Source organism: Sciurus vulgaris (genome assembly GCF_902686455.1).
Source record: "Sciurus vulgaris genome assembly, chromosome: 16".
Classification (NCBI taxonomy): Eukaryota; Metazoa; Chordata; class Mammalia; order Rodentia; family Sciuridae; genus Sciurus; species Sciurus vulgaris.
The window spans coordinates 28,724,562-28,747,759 of record NC_136477.1 but is presented as its reverse complement, the minus strand read 5'-3'; the positions used below and the strand labels follow the sequence as shown (position 1 = coordinate 28,747,759).

The following is a 23,198-nucleotide window of genomic DNA, read 5'->3' as shown; positions in this document are numbered from 1 at the left end:
TTCCCTGTTCTCCCATAGCTGTCAGTTTGTTAATCTCTGACTTATATAATACTTAGTAATTTTTACTTTCTTGTTTAATTGTTCTCTCCCTTTTCCAGTCACCTCTTCCACTAAGACTAAGCTGCTTAAATACAAGGGCTCTGTTGGTATTTTATTTCCAATGCCTTATAGCAGTGATTCTCAAACTTTGGTGGGCATCAGAACTCACTGGGGAACTTTATAACAATGCAGAGGGATAGGTGTGGGCCTATGTGAGTTTCATCAGCAATCTAGAGAAACCACTGATCTATGCAGTGACTGTCCATTGTAATTTCTTACTAAATATGTGGTGCATGAACAAGTGAACGAGCACCCTCACCAAACTCTCTAAACTTCTGAGAAGGACTTAAAGCTGGCAGTAAATCTGAATTAAGTACTTAAGTTTGCTTCCAAGGAAATCAGCCCTGCCAGCTCCTTCGTCTTTCCTTGTCATATTTGCAGTTGCTCTCTGTGTGGACAACTTTGGAATCACACTCTTACAGCAACCAGAAGACTGGATCTAAGGCTTGGAAAAGAGATCAAAGGATGATAGCTATCTGCCAAACCCAACCACTTACACCTTTCTCAAGGGAGTGAGAAGGACCAGTGCTGCCAATGAGTGGCTTCCCCCAAAGTCCCCCAGAGCTGGCTTGCAGCCTGCACCCCATTGTACATGTGAGGGACCCATTGTCCCTCTACCAGTCAAGAATTTTTGTAGCTACCACCCAGCTAGCCAAAAGAAAAGTACAAATAACACTGACCAGAGCAGAGAGACCTCTGTCCACTTTGACATGCATTCTGAGCAGACTTGCATTCTCTCCCGTCTCTGGTGAGAGTCAATATATCCTCATTCCACTCCAGCATAAGCATTTCCCACCCTTATAAGAGGCCAGCATTGGAGAAAAGGTAAATGGAAAGTCAGTCCAGAGAGGCAAGGTTGAAGAGGAGCCTCCCCAGAGATGACCTAGAACTATCCATATAAGGAGTAGGTGGCTAACAGCTCCTGCGGTTCTGCGTTTTGCTGATCTTAGGACACGGAGACATCCTCAGACACATTCCGTAGTTCGCAATGAACACTTCCACCTCCATCTTTGGCTGACCCTGAGGAGCAGCAAAACCATCAGAGGAGCAACTGAAAGATGCCCAGTGTGCTTTCATCTCTAAAATAGCATTGTTCCTAGCAACATTTGGACCCTATAAACTGATTTCAGGGGCAAAAAGCACTTTCTGGTTGTCAATAGGGTGTCATTCGTCACTGTCCAGTTATTCGGGGACTGATTCCATCAGTAAATATTTGCTGGAGTTTTGCTTATTGAAGGCATTGTTCTGAAAACTGCAGGGAGACAAAGAAAAGTCAAATTGTACTTAAGTATCTGTCACTTCACTCTTTTCCCAGAGTCCAACTTGCCTCAGTAGAAGAAAACAGAGACAATTGATTGGCACATTAAAATGATTTCGCTTCCTTCCTGCAGGATCCACTGATAATGAACTTCAGTCCCTGGCCATTCTTTAATGTTGTTATGTCCTAAAGCTAACACATTCCCACATAGCGAAGCTCTGTTCCACAGGTTTATTTTCTTCCAAGGCTGTAGAGGCATTTGTTCTACATTGTTGAGAAGTCACTGCCTGGCTGTTTCCAAATTGTCATGTTTTCTTTAATACGTTTTCAAATGTTCTAGAATATAAAAAGCTTGATGGTTGGGGGAGGCTTTGTTTTGTTTTTTTCTTTTTTTGTTTTTTTTTTTTTTTTTGAAGTACACTTTAAAAAATATTCTGGTTAGTTTGTGAATAATCTCAGTTTCATAAGATTAAATTAAAATAAATGAAATTCCCTGCAAAGCACTTTTGTGCAGAAATCATGAACTTCAGAAAGAACAGGGTATGAACGATGAGGACCTTGTACTGGGTTGTTGGGTTTTTTTTTTTTTTTTCCTTGTATTTTGTTTTGTTTCCTTCTGATGTATTATGAAAGTAAACTGGAAAAAAAAATCTTCAAGCTAAACTCTAACAAAAATCTGTCTTGGAGGATGGTGCTAAAGTGCTCTAGAGCTGATGAGGAGAGGAGGAAAAGAGGAAGGTGAATTTAACTTGTTCCACACCAATAACATGTAAACAAATTATTTTTTAGAATGTGACTTTTCTCATCCTCTTGGAAGAGGTAGTCAGGAGCTGGGACATCCGACCTTTTGAAAGAGTCCATAAGTGGTGTGCTGGTAAAGATTTAACCACCAGGTTGGAGTAGCACCTGCATAGTCCCATGTTCCAGTTTCCATGGCCATGACCAGTTTCATACCACACACAATGTGATGACCCCAAAGGCTCTCACCAGCCCAGGCAGCCAGCATATCATCGGATGGAGTGCAGTGCTTCAGAGTCAGACTCTGGAGGCACTGCGGGGGCTCACCACCCCACCTCCACTTTTTATTAGTCATGGCATCTCCAGGAGAATCACTGTTTCTGGGCTTCAGATTTCTACCTGAATAATGGATCTGTATTAGCATCATTACAAAGAATAAATGAGATGATACATGCAAAATACTTAAAAACAGCACATGGTTAATAACTATTTGGAATGCCACCACTTCTGTCATTATCATTTCTGAAACCTAGATGGAAGAATGACTATGCCTTCTCTTATTTAAAAAAGACAGAATACATATTACAAAAATAATTTATTTTTGCAGCAACATAAATAGCACTTCACTCTTACCTAAGTAGTCATCCTTCCATAGTGCGTCTGGTTCTCTATAATTAGTATTTAAAGCTCACCCACTCAAAGAGTTATAGTTTCATTGAAATTTTTAAGTGACAGGATATGGGCAGGAATTCTGATTTCTCTCTGTTGTCTCTTCTTGGGAAGAAGCTCATCCAGCATTCACTGGGCACCTAACAAGGTCAAACCTGAGCCTGGAGGGAGGTACATGAGGACCAAGAAGGGACACAAAGCTTCCCTGAAGTTAGCCATTGGAAAATACAGTAATAATTAGATTCCTAGGCTTTGTGCAAATTCCACCTCAGCTCTTTTACTGACATAAAAACCATTGCTCAATTGGCCCACTGATAGAGCGTTGCTCATTCTATGCTGTTTCCTCTTTCCTTCAAGACTTCAGATCTCGTGGAGGTTCCTGAAGAAACTGATGGGCCAGGAGATGGGTATGACCTAAGGAAACGCAGCAACAGCGGTGAGTGAGAGAATTGTCCTGGCACAAATGTGAATGCATTAGTCAGGGTTTAGGTAAAGTCAATTTCCAGCCCCCTCCCTTTCTGTGCTAGCTTTAGCAGCTGTTTCGCTGCTGTGATCTAAATGATCTGACCAGCAGAATTGTAGAGGAGGAAAGGTTTATTTGAGGGCTCATGGTTTAAGAGATCTTAGTCCATAGAAGGCTGGCTTCACTCCTTGGGGCTCGAGGTGAGGCAGAACATCATGGCAGAAGAGTGTGGCAGAGGGAAGCAGCTGGCATCATCAGGAAGCAGAGACTCCACTCTCCAGATACCAAATATATACCCCATAGCCACACCCCAATTCCCACCTCCTCCAGCCACACCCTACCACAATTAATCCCATTAGGGATTAATTCACCGATTGAGCTGAGACTCTTACAACCCAATCATTTCTCCTCTGAACCTTCCTATATTGTCTCACATGTGAGCTTTTGGGGGATACTTCACATCCAAGCCATAACACTCTAGAATCCAATCTGGAAAATCGAATTTCAATATTCTGGAAGGAAACTAGGCATAGTTTCCGGTCAATTGCAATCACTTGATTCTTACATCTCCTCGAGTTCTACCTTATGACTTAGCCATAGTGAGGCTCAGGAGTCACTTCCAGACCTTTCTATGAATGTGTTATTTCCTTCCCTGTCATAGCTTCTATTAGAAAACCATGCTACAGAGCTTTGTGCTACATCCAAAGTACCTGAAACAGGTGAGGGGGTGGTGTCAGCAAGGGGAGCTTGGTCCTCACCCTCAGCTCCCTCCCTAACAGAGACAACTAAAACCAAAAAAACTGGTATAATCCAAACATTCTTAGTTAATATTATATAATCCTCTAATAGCTTAAGCCCTTGATACAGTAATTTCTAAAACATTAACTAAATGCCACATGCATAGTATTGTTCATTAATATCAAGAAAGAACCACCTCTTGAACAGATTAAAGACACACAACCAAGCCCTTACAGATACATTCTCTCCAAGTCATTTTTGACATCCACCATCATTTAAACTTCACTCAGTTATCAAAAAAAAAAAAAAAATGTTTATGAAGCATTTACAATCACCAGCAAAAATATAGCAATCATAAAACCTGTCCTCAGGTTGCTCACAATCTAGCCAGGCCGCAGGTCCTGGCCTGTGTTGAGCTGGGAGCATTCCTGTGGCAGATGTGAGCTCCTCCAGGCTCCAGTCCCTGCCTGCCAAGCATGGAGCTGTGCTGCCTTGGGTAGATGTTCCACTTGACTAGTCACCCTCCTGCAGGCAGAAGTGTTGCAATCAATACTGCCTTGCTGCTTTGGCAGCAGCATCTTATGAAATATCACTTCCACTGCCTAGCTCTGGGAATTCATTTATGTCTCTTCTCTAGTTAGGACTGTGTCTGTGTGGGTCCCATAAAGCACCATGTGTCTAGCTACCCCTGTGACTCTCCTTCCTAAATAAGCATCAGCACTCACCATGGCCCCCCTTGCCAAGCCCACACACATCTGCTAAAGCTCACTGCGAGGGTAAGGATTCTTTAGCATCACACAGGGAAAACAGTACTTTAGATGGATGCAAACATTGGTTGAGCACTTAGCGGTGCCATTAGAGAGACACATTAGAGGGTGTCGGCTGCCAGGGGAGCCTCACAGCAGGCAGTAATACTGAAGGATCCACCTAGACCGAGTCCATCTGACGTTGCAGCAATATAATTTGGTTAGAAACCTCAGCATTCAGTATCTGAGCAACTGAACTCACCAGAGGCTGCTATATAAACCAGACTTGCGTGTTCATGCTTCAAGTCTGGCCAGCCACTCAGTCCAAGTGCCTTCATATTTCCTCTGATGGTGGGAAGACACCAACACCACTGATGGCATCCTCCCCACCAACTGGACATTAGGTCCTTGGTGCATCCCTGCTCTGGAGGCAGACATTGCACTTTACTTACTGATTGTGTGACCTTGAAGTAGTGAGCTAGCCTCTCTCCTCCTCAATCACCCCTCCTCTGACATGAAAATAATAGTAACACCAAGTCCATAGGGTCACTGTGATCTTTGAATGAATTAACAAATGTAAATACCATCTGTACAGTGAAGATACCAAATTTCATCTTTAACATTAGACTTCTTTGCTGCCTCCGGATGCTGATAGCCTACTCAACATGGCCTTCTGGATGTGGAATGGCATCTTAAAGCTAAAGCACGCAAACTTGACTCTTGATGCTCTCTCCCAGCCACCCAAATGTCCCACAACTGTCTCTGCTCAGTAAATGTGAACTCCAGCAAACTGTCCATTGGGCCAGAGTCTTTGGTATTAGCCCTGGCTTCCATTTCCTCCCACACCTCATATCCAGTCTGTCAGGAATCTTCTCTGTGGCTTCTCAGACTCATACCCAGCAAATGCCCATCATTTAAGTCTGCCTCAGCTATCCAGGTCTGGCTCTATCTATGTCACTGCTTACCCATTCACCTAGTAGTTAAGTCCAGTACTTACCCTGAGGATTTTTCTCTAAAGGTGGTCTTAAAAAGATTTTATGGTATGAAGAGCTACACTTAGGAATCATCAATATGAAGCATAGTTGCTATTGACAAAGTCATCATGAGTTCATCAAGGGTCAGAGATGCAGCATAGAGAAAGTATGGCTCCTGGGCCAGCAAACAGGGTACCACTTAGAAGCCTGTTAGAAATGCAGATCTACAGGTCATCTGGACCTGCTGAATCAGAATTTGCATATGGATCTGTGGTTCATACAGTCATTAAAGTTTGAGAAATAGGATTCGAGTTCTTTTAATCTGACTCCCTCCCCTCCAATATCACTCACACACACACACACACACACACACACACACACACACACACCACATACCATACAGACAAGAAAACTAAGCTTCAGAGTAACACTCAAAAACACAAAGTTGATTGTTTTCCATCTCTTCTATGTGAAGGGGCAATTTCATAGCCTTATTCAAAGAGATCAGTTGAAAGAATTTAGCAAGCTACAAAGTTTTTAAAAGCTTTGGAGACCTATTAACAATTCCTTTGATCAGCAATAGCTTTCTTTACAATGTGCCCTTGGAAGCTAGGGGAATTAATTATGCAGCAGTTTGCTTCAAAATATTTTCCTTTGACTGATTTTAATCCCCTATCAATGCAGTCTGAGAAACAACTGGAGAACACCCCCCACTCATGTAGTCCAGTTTCCTCAGGGTCCCATAAGTCATGGCAAGAGGGACTGGCTTTCCAGAAATGGCATCTGGGATGCCAGTGGCAAATGGTTCTGCATCACATATTTCATTTATGTCCTAAAAAAAAAAAAAAAAAGCACTTCACCCAAGTGTTATTTCTTCCAGATCTCTGAAGCCACCTTAGAAACAGATGTAATTCATCCTAACTTCCTTACATCTAAGAGTGCAATCTCTATTTTCCTCTCTTAAAAAATTATCTTGGGAAGGACTGAGTGTTTCCAGTGATTGTTTTTAACACAATTCCTGCATGCATCATAGATATAGAGTGGAAATTTTGTTGGTCTTCACCTTTGGCTTAACCATTAGAAACTTCACTCATAATAAAGTAATAAGCAAAAAAAGAAATATCTGGGCTGCAGGTCTCAGCTGGAAATGTCAAATAATAATGTTACTGACTGCCTTCGATAATTGCATTTCAGTATGACTGTATGTGATCATAGTTTTCCTGGAAGAGAAACAGAGAGAGCAGGATATAAGCAATACAAATTCCTAGAAATTTTCTTCAAAAAGAACTGGGTTAATCACATCCATTTGAGGATATTACAAAACCCAATATTACCTCACTTTGACTTAAGCAAAGAAGTTTTGCCCAGAAAGAAAAAAGGCAAGCTCAGAAGGGGAAATTTATTCTCATTTTTAGCATTCACAGGATCTATATTTCAAATTTAAAGTTGTCGCCCTTCTCCCCTAAAATGATATTTTAACTACTCAGTTGACAGATGCCCCTGGTTCTTATCCTTCTCCAGTGCACAATTCCTAAATTGCAGTTGTAAATATTTATGGTGTATTTTTTCAACACACACTTAGTATCCAGACCAGGTAATGATCTCTTTAAAAGCATAGAAGATTCTCTTTTCAGCAATATGGAGGGTTGGATACTCAGATAATTTTTCCCAGTTTAGCACTCCTAGGAAAAAAATTTTTTAAAGAAATTTCTTGTTAATGCACTGGCAGAACTGACAGCAAAATAAGAATTCCTTAGAGTCTAGAAGTGATGAGAAAACATGAATCCAGATGAACTCAGAGACAGAAGCAGGCGAAGGCCAATGTTTCCTCTGCACACACCTGGAGCCTTCAGTGTGGATAATAATGGACCCCCATAGAACAATGAGGAAGAAACCTGAGTAGTGTGCAGGGTACCAGGATGGAAGAGAAGTCCTTGGGGAAAATGCTGACACAAAGAGAATACCTTCCAGAGGAATGTGTGCATCAGTCTGAGCTCAGGTGGAGTAGAAGAAAAAGGGCAGGGAGTAGAGGAGAGAGACATAAAAAAGGAGGAAGGAGGATGGGAGGGAGAAAGGAAGGAAAAAGGGAAAAAAGAAGAAGAAGTGAGAAAGAGAAGAAGGAAGGAAGGAAGCAAAGAACAAGTCTTCCTACTTGGGTTTTAGGGTCTGAATCTATACTTCCTACATATGCAAAGTAAAACAATATGAAATTCTTTTTTAATTTACTTAAAGTGCCAAATGTAGTCATTTTTCCATGTATTTAGCAGAGGCAAATGTAAGCTCTCTCTGGAGGAAAAAAAAATTTAAACCCAGACTTCAAAAACTTCCCACAGGGGGAAGAAAAGATAATGGAATGAGACAAAAATCATTACCCTATGTACATGTGTGAATACACAAATGATGCGACTCTATATTGTGTTCAGAGAAATGAAAAGTTATACCCCATTTGTGTACAATGAACCAAAAAAATAAAAATTTAAAAATAAACTTCCCACAGTAAACTTACAAAAATAATATCCAATAATAGAATTACACGAATTTTGGTACATCCAAGCAAAAGACTTTTCCTAATGATATACTCTTAACATGGATACCAAATGAGAGGGAGATCTAAATTAACACTGAGGCCATTATATTTATGGTATATATATATACATATATTATTAGGAAAATTAACATCCTTTTTTATAATTAATTTTTTATTCTAATCAGTTATACATGACAATAGAATGCATTTATACATTTTGATAGATCATACATAAATGGTGTGTAATTTCTCATTTTTCTGATTGTACATATTGCAGGATCATGCAGTCATACATGTATATGCGGTAGTAATGTCTGTTTCACTCTACTGTCATTCCTTCCCCCACGCCCCTTCTCCTCCCTTCACTCCCCTCTACCTAATATAAAGTAACTCTATTCTCCCCTATGTGCCCTCCCTTATTGTGAATTAGCATCTGCATATCAGAGGAAACATTCAGCCTTTGGTTTTTTGGGTTTGGCTTATTTCACTTAGCATGATATTCTCTAACTCCATCCAATTACATTCTTATTAGCCAGAATTTTAATGTCTCACTCATTGGCAAGCCAGATAGACAAAAAGACTCTGAATGGATGGAGAGATTTGATGACACATGTGATAAGCCTCATCTAAGGGACTTCAAAAGGACACTCTATCTAATGAATGCAGGAGTCACGTCCTTTTTAAGAACACAGGGGACAGTAATAAAAACACATCACCTGCTAGGCCACAAAACAAGTCTCACAAATTTCAAGTCATTAACATTATATAGAGCACATCTTTTTATCTACAAGACAAACAAGATTAAATCAATACTCAAAGAGATAACCAGGAAAACCAGTCATATTGATAAGTTAAAACACACTTTTTAGAAGTTCATGTGTCCAAAGGAATTCATGAGGAAAACTAGAATGTATTTAAAATTAAGGAATAACCCAAACACTATGCATCATAATTTGTGGGATAGTATAAAGTTGTGACTAAAGTCCTTTACTTTAAAATAATTTTACTAAAAAATAAAGTCTCAAGAATAATACTTAAGAAGTTAGAAAATGAAATAGAATAAACCCAAAGAAGGCAGAATAAAGAAAGGAAATTATTAAACTGCAAACAAACATCAATGAATCCTGAATGATTTTTTAAATAATAAAACCTACTGTGTGGGGCTGGGGATGTCGCTCAGTGGTGGAGAACTTTCCTAGCCCACGTGAGGCCCTGGGTTCCATCCCTGACACCATATAAAAATATATAAATAAAATGAAGGCTTCGTGTCCATCTACAACTAAAAATAATTTTTTTTTAAATCTACCATCTATAGCAATTTTAAGGTAACAGATGAAACAAAGCAACGACGAAAAGGGAGAACATAACAGATGAAAAAAGAAAATCAGAGACTGTCTTCATCAAAATCATACCAATAAAATTCAAAACGTTTCCTAGGGGCTGACCTCAAGAAAGATACCAATGACCGAAGGCTGCTTCGAGAAGGAGTCAAAATAGAAAATGTGTTTCTAATCCTTATAGAAGCAGAATCAATATTTAAAATTTTGTACAATAAAAACACCAGGCCCATGGACAGGAGTGTTGACTGGGGCGTCTTCACCTAACCAAACTATCTTCACCTGTGCCGAGAGCTATAGTCTGGGCACTGGCTACACAGAGGAATTTGTGTGGAAGCAGGATGTAACAGATACACCTTAAAGACATCTTCAAGTCCTAAAAAAGGTCTTACATGCTTGCAATTCCATCTCTATGACTTTATCCTAAGAAAGTAACTATCAGAGATGAAGAAACAAAGATGTGGCCTGGGACCTTGTTTAGTGACTTAAGTATTACAAAAATAATATCCAATAATAGAATTACACGAATTTTGGTACATCCAAGCAAAAGACTTTTCCTAATGATATACTCTTAACATGGATACCAAATGAGAGGGAAATCTAAATTAACACCGAGGCCATTATATCCATGGTATATATATATTTTTTTAATTGTATTTGTTTTAATTAGTTGTACATGACAGTAGAATGTATGTATACATTTTGATAGATCATACATACATAGAGTGTACCCTCATTTTTCTGATTATACATATTGTAGGATCAAAAATATTTATACATGTATGCATGCATAAATATAAACCTGAAAAGCTGCACACCAAGTGTGAACTGGTTTACCTATGAAGAGTGGGACTAAGTGAAATAGTCTTTTTTACTATGTATTTTTTTTGTATAATAAAATGGGCTTAAGTTAAAAGAAAAAAAAAAAAAAAAAAAAAACCAGCCCAGCTAACTTCAGAAGTAAATTCTCCAAACACTTAAGGAATACACAATTTCCAGATTACATAAGCTCTTTCAGAGGACCAAAAAGCAGCAAGGAGAAAGGGCAGCAGCATTCTCTAACTTGGTTTATGAGGCTATTACAATACCGACTTCAAAACTAAACAAGGGTGGAGAAAGGAAAATCACTGGCCAGTTTCCCTCCTGAATATAGATGCAAGAAATCTAAAGCAAAAATCCTAGTAAGCTTAATCCAGTAAAGTTTTTTTTAAAGGGTTTTGCATAATAACAAAGTTGGATTTATTCAAAGGACCCAAATGTGGGTCAATGTCAGATAATTCAACGTCAGATAGTATAACTTGCTGCATTACCCCGTTTAAAAAGAAAAGCAAAATAATCATTGCAGAAAACAGTGGTGGCATGGGCTTCTTGGGCCTAGAAAGTGAAAGAGGAAAACAGAATAAGGAAAAGGAAAAAAAGCCCTTTGGGGATGAAGCCAAAGCTAAAGATTCATTTTGTTTCTGTAACATTAGAAAACATACCTGCATCGTGGACATTGTTCTCTGAATACTCGTCATGGGTGAAATGAACAACCAAGTCATTTTCCATAGAGGAATTTAGAGCACCAAAAATAAAGGGTATATGAATAATTTTCAGCACAGTTCACAAAAATGGTACAAGTTTGAACCAGAGGGCTAGATGGAGATTTAATTAAAAAAATTTTTTTAAAAATTAAAATAACTTGAAATTATAATACTGCAAAATTAATGAACATCATATATGCGCACAATTAGCTCACCGTTTTAGCCCCAGACCAGAATTTTCTAGGAGGATTTTCTTTGCATGTTTCTATATAAATATCTAATATTATTTTAGAAGAATATAGTTTTATATGTATAGAATCAAGTATTTGCACCCAGATTTCAGGTGATCACAGAATTCCAGAAAAAGGTATTGCTGGACTCAGCTCCTTTTTCAACTTTTTAAACTCCAAGCTGAGTGACCTAGTACTGAGGCAGTCAGGGTCCCTGGAATTGGGCTGATCTTCCAGGTACCCACAAACCACAGATCTACCAATGACTGCATATGGGCTTCCTAGGCAGACTGGAATTGCATCCATAAACTCTGGAACTATAAACTGAGCAGAATAGATATTTAATCAACTTCAGGACTTTTACAGGGGCTCTTGTTCTGACGCGCGTTTTCCACCTCACTGTTGTTGGGTTTATTTTAAGAACAGTAGAAATTGTCAACGCACTAATGAAATGGGTTTTAGAACTTTCCATGGTGTGCTTTCCTCTTTCTGCTGATATTTACTTTATAATCTGAAGGAAAATAAAGGGAAGAATAAAGCAGTGATGTGTTATTTTAAACATCATGTCATCCAAGTGGTAGACTTAGCCTACACAATTCTACTATATAAACTTAGAAACATTTGCCACATTTTCGCTTAAGGAAGACACATCTGGCCACAATGTTGGTCTCTGGGGTAGATCTAGCTGATCAAACTAGCTAAGGCAGAAGCCCCTGCCTACATCAGGAATCTCCCATAGCTCTGGATGTGGACAGTGGGAACACCTGCCTGTTTTGAGAAGGCATCATCTCTATCAAAGTACTACATGGTAACTACTTAAATGTAAAAGAAGAGCATTATACATCCCAAGAATACACTAAAGAAAAACCAAAGAATTGTCCCATGTGTTGAAAGTAAGAGATCAAGGAAACAATTTGAAGTTTAAAACTAAAATTTCATCTTCCCTAAACAGACATTATTACCTCATGTACATATATGACTGCATGACTGATGTGATCCTATATTGTGTATAATCAGAAAAATAAGAGATTACACTCCAATTTATGTATGAGCTATCAAAATGTATAAATGCATTCTACTGTCACTAATTAGAACAAGTAAAAAATTTCAAAAAAATAAACAGGAAAAAAACAACTAAAACTTTAATTTGTAAAATAGAATATACATGTCATTAAGGAGCTAGAATAGGGATTTAGTATAAAGATTCTAATATTTAGAAAAGTAGTTAAAATGCAAATAAATTCAACTCTACCTCACCCACCATCCCATTAGGGAGTGATTTGATACATTCAACAAAGTCGAAAGGCATAGTCTTTGCTCCTGAGAAGAACACTACCAAACAGAACCAAGTTTCTTGAAAACTCAGTTGCTCAGCGATGCAAGGAAAAGTGCCAGCCAGGTGTGCACAGAGGTTGTGGGAGTGCAGCAAAGGTGCTGCTGAACGCTGTGTGGGGAGGCAGGGGGTGTCTCATGGAAGAGGACATGAAAGCTGGGTCACTGAGGAGGAAGAAAAGGCAATGAGTAGTGAGACAGAAGCTATGGTGCATGGAATAAAGAAAGCAATATCCATGGTTCCCAAATATGGCAACTGGATTCATAAAGCACCCGCTTTCTCTTGTCTCCTTCAGTGTTTACGTATCCAGAAAATGGCACTGACGATTTCAAAGACCAAGCAAAGAACATAAACCACCAGGTATTTATGGAAGGCACAAAAGACAGATCAGATAAGAGCACTTATATCAAACTGCAGGTCACCACCCAAGTGGATCATGGAATCCATTTAGTGAGTCCCAGGCTAGCATCTTTAAAGTATGAAATAGAACAATGTAGCATAATGTGCCATAGAATAATAATGTGGATTAAACAGAAATATCACAGTAAGAGGAAAAAAGGATAAATGTGCAGTGTCTTTTGTTTCTGTCACATATGTTGGCATATAGTACATGATGTATAAATTATAGAATTGTGACTATATAGTATATAAATATTTTTTATATTTTATATGCTCATTCATTTACATGCATATAATTATAATAAAGTAGAATAATATTATATAAGGAAACTGAGCTTTAAATAGCAAACTAAAATAGACTAAAAAGGGAATATATAGTTGTTTGAAACTTTCATCTATTATATACATGTATAGTACATACTTATTATATATTCAAATGTGGTATGTAGTTATGTAAAATAATATATTGTTTAATATTAATTTGTGTACTATAAAATATAAATGTCTCTATAGTGTCAAAATTTGGTTAGTAATAATAGCCAATATGTATGTGGCACATACAAGTCTCTTATCGTCCAAAAGTTGGGGACTCTAGGAAAATCTACCTAACAACCCTGTGAAGGTTAGTTGTGCTAATGCATGTCCCATTATGTCTGGCACACAGTAAACTATCAAAAATGGTACGTTTATGAGCATTATTGCAAGATTTCATCATCAGTAGATGGTGGTATATGATGTAAACCGAATCAAAATCTATACTTTTTCCTCAGCATCAATGAACTCATAGCCAGATGAACCTAATGCCCTTTGATACACTAGATACTAGCTCTCAACTAACTGAATGCCTGTTTTAGGAAGTGAGAATTGTTTATTACTGTTCACAGTTCCCTCTTTCGTTAGAAAGACTATTCCCATTCCTGGGACCAACCCTCTGACACTTTTCATGAACAACTCTATCAAAGAAGACAATCGTACAACTATATAAAGGAAAACTGTAGTCTTTCTGACAATGAGTTCCAAATAATTGTCTTCAAACTTTTTTATAAAATCTTCCTCAGTTAAAAGTTTTTGAATAAATCTAAGATTGAGAGAAAAATCATTAATAATGGCTACATGTTTTAACATCTAAGATCCATACACTGAAATTACATTGTAAGAACATCTCCATGTCCTGCTTTCTTTCTCTCCTCTCTTGAATTCTTCCTCCTTCCTTCTCTTGCTTTTCTTTCTTTTCTCTTTCAGGGACCTCCTTCCAAAGACCCATTGCAGATGAACACCTACGTTGCCTTGTACAAATTTGTACCACAGGAAAATGAAGACTTGGAAATGAGGTAAAAACATTTTTTTTTTAAAGAAAGAAATCTTTAAAGTCAATGTTTTTCCCTGTGGAAAAAAATAATTCCATCTGTGCTTTGGTGCAGTGATTCTTAAATGTTAGCCTGTATCCAATGATCTACAGGGCTGTGACACATGGATGCTAGGTCCCATTCCCACAAGTTCTGACTCAGCAGGCCTAGGGTGGAGCTGGAGAATTTGCATTGCTAGCTAGTCTGCAGGTGGTGCTGATGCTACTGGTCCAGGGACCAGACTTTGAGAAGCACTGTTTTAGCATGTGGTCAACAGAACCACTAATGAGAGTTTTCAGGAAAGTTAAGCATTAAAAGCATTTGACATCCAGTGAAGTCTAATAGCAAATCAAAACAAATGCATTTAATCCACAAATTAATATTGATGGAAGAATCAAATTGAAAGCTATTAGTCAACTGGGACCCTTACACTTCATGGTCATTGAAACCCTTGGGAGGAAAAGGTGAGTATTGAACCTTTCTCCCCACCAAAGCTTGAGGTTCCTGGTGTTTCAGAGGCAGTCTAGCTAAAGTCAGTAGCAGGTCTTACATCCTACTTGTAATGTGACCTTAAACGATTTACAAACATTTTATTACCTTGATTTCTTTATTTATAAAAAATTAACAATGGCCTCATCCAATTTAGGGATTTGTGAGGCTGAAATAAATAAAGCACATACCATTTTGCCTAATCATGATAAACACCCAGGAGTTACTGCAATTTTTATAATGTGGCATTTTCACTGGCCTATCTCAAGGAAAAGGCATGGATCCTTTCTTCCAATCATGGCCCTAAACCATGAGTCATCTCAGGAGAAGGCTTCTGTGTTCTCCCACCCTACAGCAGGATAGAAGAGGCTGCTTTTCCAGTCAAGTGAGCCCCTAAAGATTCATTCTTCCCTCTTCTCAAAAAAGGGAAAAAAGAAGAAAAGAAAGATCAATTAGTACTTAAAAACTATCCAATTGCCAGAGTTCTGGGGAACACCCTCATTTGGAGGTGGACTTTGCTTGTCCAAATGCCATGCAGACCAGGTTAACACTTACCCATCACTTCCTTGAGATGGCCACGGGAGACCTGGCCTCTCTCCCCTGAGCTAGCTGGCTTTCCACCCCTTCAAGCCTGTCTCCTATGTCTCCTGCCCATCTCCCACTTTCCCCAAAGCCCCTGTAAAGTTAGAAGAGATTCACTGAAGGACAGCAATTAGACCCCGCTTTCTAGGTCCCCTATGCCATCAAGGTCAACCTCTGCAGCTCGGCTGCCCTCATGGTGGTACGGCAACCAGTGAGACTCAATCGCTGATTGGTTTACCCTGCCTCAGTCTGGCAACTTCCCCTGGCTCACACCTCAGGGTCAACTTTGTTTCAGTAATAGATTGAAGTCGGCTTCCAAGTGGTCCTCCAGCCTTTCCAGAACAGAGTACAGGGCCTGAATACTGACTCCTTAGTTTTGTTCAGACTATTAAGTTCTTATGCATTTCTCCATCATTGGGTAAAATTGCCATGTTGAGTTCTGTGGCTGGAGTTGTAAACACTACCCCACCAGTTCTAACATCATCAGGGCAGGAGGAGAAGATGGCATGTATCAAGTGCACCCTATTCATCAGAGAAATGACAAGACCATGATTTGGAGGGAGCCCCCTAGGCATCTCCTGAGGTGATGGTTCAGCCAATGGTCCACCATTAACCACCTGCAGATGGAGACTAGAGTGACATATTATTGCTTTGCAATAAGTAGAACATCTTGAGATTGTCATTTGAGTGTCTAAAATTTAACAACTCCCTGTTGTACAGGTCCCACTGTTGTATAATAGAAAAGTACTCTGAAGTCATCAGATTTGAAAAAGCAATTCCAGAGAAATACAGAAGGTTACTGGGGATACCAAGGAATGTCTGGCTTCCTAGCGGTGGTCATAACTTTGTGTGCTTATTTTAGTTGGTTGCAGGCTGTTAAAAGTCAAGTTGTCTGGTCACGACTCAAACGTTTACAGTCTGCTTCGAGGCAAACAGGACTATTCATTCCCAGGAGTGAAATGTCTGCATTACATGCACTGCAAGATTGGAGTGATAAATCACACTTTATTTATTTATTTATTTATTTTTGCCTCGAGATTATAGGTTCCCATTTTAAAAGCCAGGAACTTGATTTAGAATGTGTAAGGCAATGCTTTGGGGATTTGGTATAATTCCTTGAATGAACTGGGGCTTTGTGAATTATCTTTTTCTCCTCCAACCATATGGGGGAAAAAAATCCTTTCAATAAAATACTATTCTTATCCACCTGCACTCTGATCTGGGGAAGCATGCTGGGTATGGTCCTCAGGAAAAAGAACAAAGGAGATGAGAGTTCAGGGGATGATAGGAGTGTGAACCAAAGGGCAAAAAAGGCCCCAATGCCAAAGCCAACCAGCATAAACCACTCATTATAAATCTCCCAATAATAAGGAAAGTTCTTTCTACCAAAGGCTAAGGGTCCAGACCTCTGCACAGACCTCCAGACTCACCTGTCCACCTGCCTACCCAGCAGTGGATGGAGCAGTGCAGCTCTGCCCTCCCTCCTGCAAACCTGCTTCCTAGGGCAAATGATGTCACCATCTGCCCAGGGCACAAGCCAGTCAGGGAGGTGTTCCTATTCCTCATGCTCCACATGTGTTTGATGTGCAATTTCTATTTGTTTCCTGCCTAAAATCTGTTATATCCATCCCCACCTTCATCTCTTGCCTGGATTGTTGTGGAAGACTCTACCTGGTCTGTTCAGGTCATGTTTCCCCCTCTCATTTCTTACGGGTAGAGAGTACTCTAAGGTGACAGTACACTGTTCTGCATGTCATCTAAACTTTGGACACAGTGAATTCAGACCCCTGCCCCTTCTCTTTCTAAAAATAGGGCATATTATCCAACTTCTGAACTCAGTTTTCTCATTGAAAATAAGGATTATCAGGCCTGTCCTTATAGGATGTGTGTGATTCAGATAATCACCTCTGGTACACTGAAAACCTTAAAATGTTCATTCCAACCAGGTCTATTTAATACTCCATAAGTAGATGCTTTCTTTTCAGAATTAAGAAATTGGGAGGGGGGAGAAAACAGCAGCATGAATTCACTGAATGTTTCAAAGTACAAAAGAGTGGGCATCTCTTTTAGTCAGCTTTTTCACTGCTGTGACTAAAGAACCCAACCAGAACAACTATAAAGGAGGAAAGATTTATTTAGGAGCTCACGGTTTAAGAAATCTTAGTCCATAGAAGGCTGGCTCTATTCCTCAGGGCTCGAGGTGAGACAAAATGTCATGACAGAAGAGTGTGGCCGAGGAAAGCAGCTCACATGATGATCAAGAAGCAGAGAGAGAGACTCCACTGTTCATACACAACATACTAACCCCTTAGCCACACCCCCAATGAACCACTTCCTCCAACCACACTCCACCTGCCTCCTGTTACTGCTTAGTCAATCCCATCAGGGATCAATTCGCTGATTAGGTTAAGGCTATAGCCCAATCATTTCCCCCCACAAAACTTCTTGCATTGTCTCACACACTTGGAGCTTTTGGGGGACACCTGACATCCAAACCTTAATAGCGTCACTTGGCCTGGGTTGAAGTCCTAGCCAAGCCACTTGTTCAGCTGCATGACTCCCATGAGTCCTGGTAAAGTTACACGAGCCATCTGAGTCTCTGCTTCCTAACTTGTAAAAGGAGGTTAACAAGGTGACTTACGCCTATGCAGGACACTCTTATATTTGTTCCAAATTCTCCAGAGTCCTCCCATGGCCCCTGCATAAAAACCAGAATATTTTTGGCACTTCAAGACCTCCAGGCTCATCCCTGGTGACTTCTCTGTTTCATTCACACTCTTTTTTTTTTTTTTTTTTTTTTTTTTTTTTCTTCTTCAAAAGGAGCATACCACTAGCTAAGGGACTTTTCTTCCTCAGTCTCCTCCCTTCCTGCATCTTCCTATCCACCCACCATCTCCTCCATCAAACACACACCTACACACTGTGCCCCCTGACCATTATTCATCCACTCGATCACAGCTCAGAATTCACCTCCTTGGTGCATCCCTTCCTGATACACTCAAGCTGGATTAGTTTCCTCTATAACATACTTTCATGACACTCCTTTTTTTTTTTTCATTCAAAGCACTTACCTCAACTTGTATTTTTATGCTTCTGAAATTATTTGGTTAATCCCTATCTCTCCTATAAACTCCATGGGAACAAGTCTGTAATTACTAACCCTTTTAAACCTGGAGCATGGTCTTGAAACCTAGTTGATGCATAATATATCATAAATATTTGATGACCGAATGAGCTTATGGAAGTGATCTGAACTCATGCTGGACAATTAGTAGGCAAATAAAGTCCATGGTAATAGGATGGAAACAATAAATGAAGATGCAAAGCAAGCTAGAAGCTTTAGTTAGGGTCTGTTTCCTGGAGGAGATGGTCTTTGAGCCTAGTGAATATCATTTGTCAAGAAGAAATTGTGAAAGGGGAGACCAAAAATAGCCCACAGTCCATCCGCAAATATCAAAGGGTTGAAAGCAACCAGGAAGATGCCCTGCTAAGCCTTTGCTGAAGCACTCAGAGTTGGAGTGGGAGCTCAGGGAGGTAGAGCTGGTTGCTACCTGCCAATTCTTAGGGCAGTGAATGCCCCTCTTCAAAATACTGAGGTCCCATACTCAGTCTCCAAGTACTGTACAAAAGCAGAGGCTTCCCACAGTCTGCTTTGCTGCAGTTTCAGTGCAAAATAAAAGTCATAAATTCATTTGCTGTGGGTGCAACATTACCCAACCCAACCTTTAGAGCTGACTATGCTGATTTTCCCTTTCCACCATCACAGGCTACAGTAGGAGACAGCAAGGTGGCGAGGCAGGAAAAGGCAATGCCAGATAGGCTAGGTCTGGTTTCCATTCTGAGGCTTAGTATTTGCATTCATTTGAGCAAATCTTAATCTCTTGGAGCTCTGTTTTCTCCTTCCTCGGAAGACTGAGTATTAAACAAGATAATATAAATAAAATCTGGGATTTCATGGCCAGGATGAAGTGAGGTGCACCATATATTTTAGGTAACTTCTCTTTATAATTTGCGTGTTTTCACTATATCTTTATTTCACAGTCTTCTGAATAAACTCATTTACACTGCCCTGAAGACACAGCAGAAGAAACACAGTGAAACACCCTTTCTGGGCTTCCAAAACAACCAGGGAGACTTTATCTAATTGGTCCAGCAATAAGGAAGCTGTGATCTCTGGTACTATCCTCAGAGTAGGTTTTGCAGTTGCTGACGTGACATGCTGTAGGTATGCAGTTTTACCACTGACACCTACCATGTGGTGCCATTGTTCATAGGGTCTCCCAACCATTGTTGATGAATGGAGTCACCCAACTTCTTCTATTGGGGTTTGAAAAGGTAACCTGTAATTAAGGATCTTAGACAATTTATAATACTTATCGTCAAGTTTTTGAAGAGAAGAAATTACACTTTATAAACTGCCACCTCAATTCATGACCAAAGCTCTTTAAAATGCTACTTGAGGGCAAACCGGAGAAGCCTTTTATAATAATCATGACAGTGGGCACTGGCATCTCTGGCATCATGTTCTGCCTCATGAGTTCACATAGACTGAGTCAAATCATTTTTCTGCCCACCTGGGTGTGTAGGTGTGCAATGCACTCACCTATGCACAAACTCTCCCATCCACACTCACCATCACAGTCAGATTCACACAAATTAAGCTGCATGCTCACATGTGTGCCCACATTTACATACTCATGCATATGCAACACATGTTTATTCATACATGCACACACACAAACACATGAGCATCATTAGATGCAGCTTGATAATCTGTGCTTAGCTTTATGATGAAAGTAAACCCTACCTTCAGCACTTGCAGTGTAACTCATCCCAGTATCCTCGCTGTTTTAGGATTCAGAAGTCTGCAAAACAGAATCATAGAGTTATGATTTCTTATTCTCACCAAGGCACCTTTTCTTTCAATCAACAAGAAAACTTTCTATCCCTTTGCCATGTTGATATTTTATGAAAATAATCAGCAGATGTAAATAACTCCAAGTAAATACAAACCCTTAAAGCATCTTAAAGACTCTGAAATAAAGAATTGAGATCAAATAGAAGACTGAAAGGTTAAAATGCATATTTTAGTACCCTATAATGCCTATTCCTAAGAATTCATTTCATCTTTCCACATCTAAGTCATTTTCATTTTTATTAGTTCTTCCCAAACAGATTTATATGATAACATTTTTCATAAGGGGGAAAAGAGACAAGGAAAAAAAGAACTTATTGAGCTGACAGCAGAAATTGCTTCCCCAATATTAGTAAATTCTAAAAAAGGTACAAATTAATTGCCCCTTCAGTGCAAGTCAGAATACCTAAACTGGGGAAGGGGGTTCAAGGAAAAGCATATCTTCTTTTTAACCCCAAATAAGGATGTAGATTCATGAATCTCCAGCCTCTTGGAAGCAGCATCTCATTTTCCATGAACGAGTCAATGAAAAGCAGGCAATCATGGGTCTCATTAACTAATATTTGCAAGAACCTCTGGAGATGTGATAGCCTGAATTCATCTCTTCCTGCTTTTCTCAAAGCACGACTTGAAATTGAGTTGAAAGTGATTTTAACCTTTGTATGACTGTTTCCAGGATTTGTTCTCAAAGAGCTCAAAGGGGTCACAGGGCTGGGGGCAGCCGAGGACAAGAAGTTATAATTCAGTGTGAGGTGTTGTGTGTGTCCAGGATGCTACAACACACCTCAGAGGGTCATTGAAGCAGCCTTAGGAGCTCAGGCAAGGTTTTGCAAGAAGGCCACATCCTCTCTAAGCTTCCAGAAAGAAGAGAGGTCGTGGGTGTCTGTGAAGCCTGGTTATGAGCAGTCAGTTCCTCTTTCCCTTGGGGAAAGGATAAGGAAAAATGGGTTAAACTTCAGAGCAAGGAACTACTTTAAGAGGTACCATACCGGGATCAAATGCAAACCCCATTCCAGAAAACGTTGGTGATATTAATTGCAGGGGCAGAAGTCTTTTAGATGATTGTTTTCTTTCCACTCTTGATGCTAGAAAGACTGACTTAGAATTTGGTAATGCTTAGTGAATGGACACCTGGCTGTTTAGTTCATCTCCCAGTGAGACAATTTATGGAGAACTGAGTCCCAGATCTCACAGGTAAAAGTAGAGGCTCACAGCTAGAGCCCAGGGAGGCCAACTCCACCATCCACTGGTCTCTCTCTGATCCACAATTTCCATCCTATGTCAATTGTGGTAGGTTTCCTCTCTGAAAATGTTGACAATTTTTTGTAAGGAGTTATACCTATTTTTTAATTGACACATAAATTGTATTTGTGGGGTTCATTGTGATACATCAATAAGTGTATACAATGTCATTGATCAGATCAGGGTAATTGGTATATCACTTCAAACATTCATTTCTTTATGTTGAGAATCTTCAAAATCCTTCCTACTAGCTATTTTGAAATATGAAATTAAATGTTGATAATCAAGGTTACTCTACTGTGCTATAGGACACTGGAAGTTATTTCTCCTATCCAGCTGCATACCTGTACCCTTTATCCCTCCTATCTCAATTCTTCTTTGGTCAGTAGATTTAGTCAGTGTATTGATTTATCCCATGTTGGTCACTCACATTACTTTTTACAGTAGGGTTGTTAAGTCTGACCCATAAAACCAGGAATCTTGTGTTCTATAGAGTGTGTTCATAAAATGTCACTTCTGTTAAAGGACAAGTTCTTGAGATAAAACCACGGTTCTCATGCAAATGTAAAATGAACGTGTCAAAATTTTTATTTGACTAATTAATTAAAGAACCAGTAAGATGGCACACCTGTTCAAAGAAGAATTTAGTGCATCACACATCTGCAGGCAGTGAGGAATACAGATGTGAATTTACAAATGGATGCAAAACTAGTCAGCATTCTCAGGATGGATATGAATGAAATAACTGATGAAATCCTACCAGACACAACTCACTTCCATTTCTATGGACAAGAATGATTTTCATTATTATCAGTTTTCTATAGTTCTCATGAGATGTAATATAGTCCAGAGGCATTGAAAGGGGAGAAAATAACCTGAGAGGGTACACTAAACAGGTCACCAGATCAGTAATTTTTCTGCCTCTTGCAAAGTCTTTCACAATTTCTCCCAGTATCCCCCTTGAGTTCTTTTAGTAAATCTGTGAGGTCACCACAGCAAAGACTAAGACAAAACTCTGCTTATAATGGTAAAGTCTCTTGCTACAAACCATAGTACTCTCCTGAAAAATATTATTAAAATCAAGATTCCTGGGCTCTACCTAGACCTACAGAATTAAATCTCACTCGTATGGTTAAATGCTGTCCTGGATTCTGATTGTCTGCCAGATTTGAGAACAACTGTGACTTATCCAAAGATATACAGTGGGTCAGTGGCAGACACAAAACCAGAAGGCAGGTTTTCTGGTTCTCTGTCGATGCTCCGTGCACAGGTCTGTGTTTGATTTTTGACCAGTGACTTACTACATTCTAATGTCCTTCACCTTGCAAGGTTTTCTAAACTCTCCATAAAATAAGAAAGTAAGGGCCCTTGAGACAGAGTAAGACAGAAAAACACCCCGTTGGTGTCTCGTTCCCATTCTCTAAGTACATTACTGCTTGGCAAATGCATCAACTTAATTAAAGCTAAATGTAATTCTAATGCACCAATTTGATTTAAAAATAATCTTCACAGTCACCAGGACATCAAAATGCAATTAAGGCTATTTGAGGAAAGTCTCTGATGCATATTATGTTCTGATGCTGCTCTATG

General features: G+C 39.5%; 1 protein-coding gene across 1 annotated transcript in view; it reads left to right on the top strand.

Moving 5' to 3' along the window:
* STAC (SH3 and cysteine rich domain) overlaps window positions 1–23,198 on the top strand; it is a 154,231-nt gene that overhangs the window by 99,087 nt on the left and 31,946 nt on the right. Inside the window, exons 6-8 of the mRNA XM_079115632.1 lie at window positions 3,122–3,200; window positions 12,931–12,995; window positions 14,277–14,365. Coding sequence (XP_078971758.1) covers window positions 3,122–3,200; window positions 12,931–12,995; window positions 14,277–14,365 — 233 coding nt within the window. The remainder of the gene's footprint in view (window positions 1–3,121; window positions 3,201–12,930; window positions 12,996–14,276; window positions 14,366–23,198) is intronic.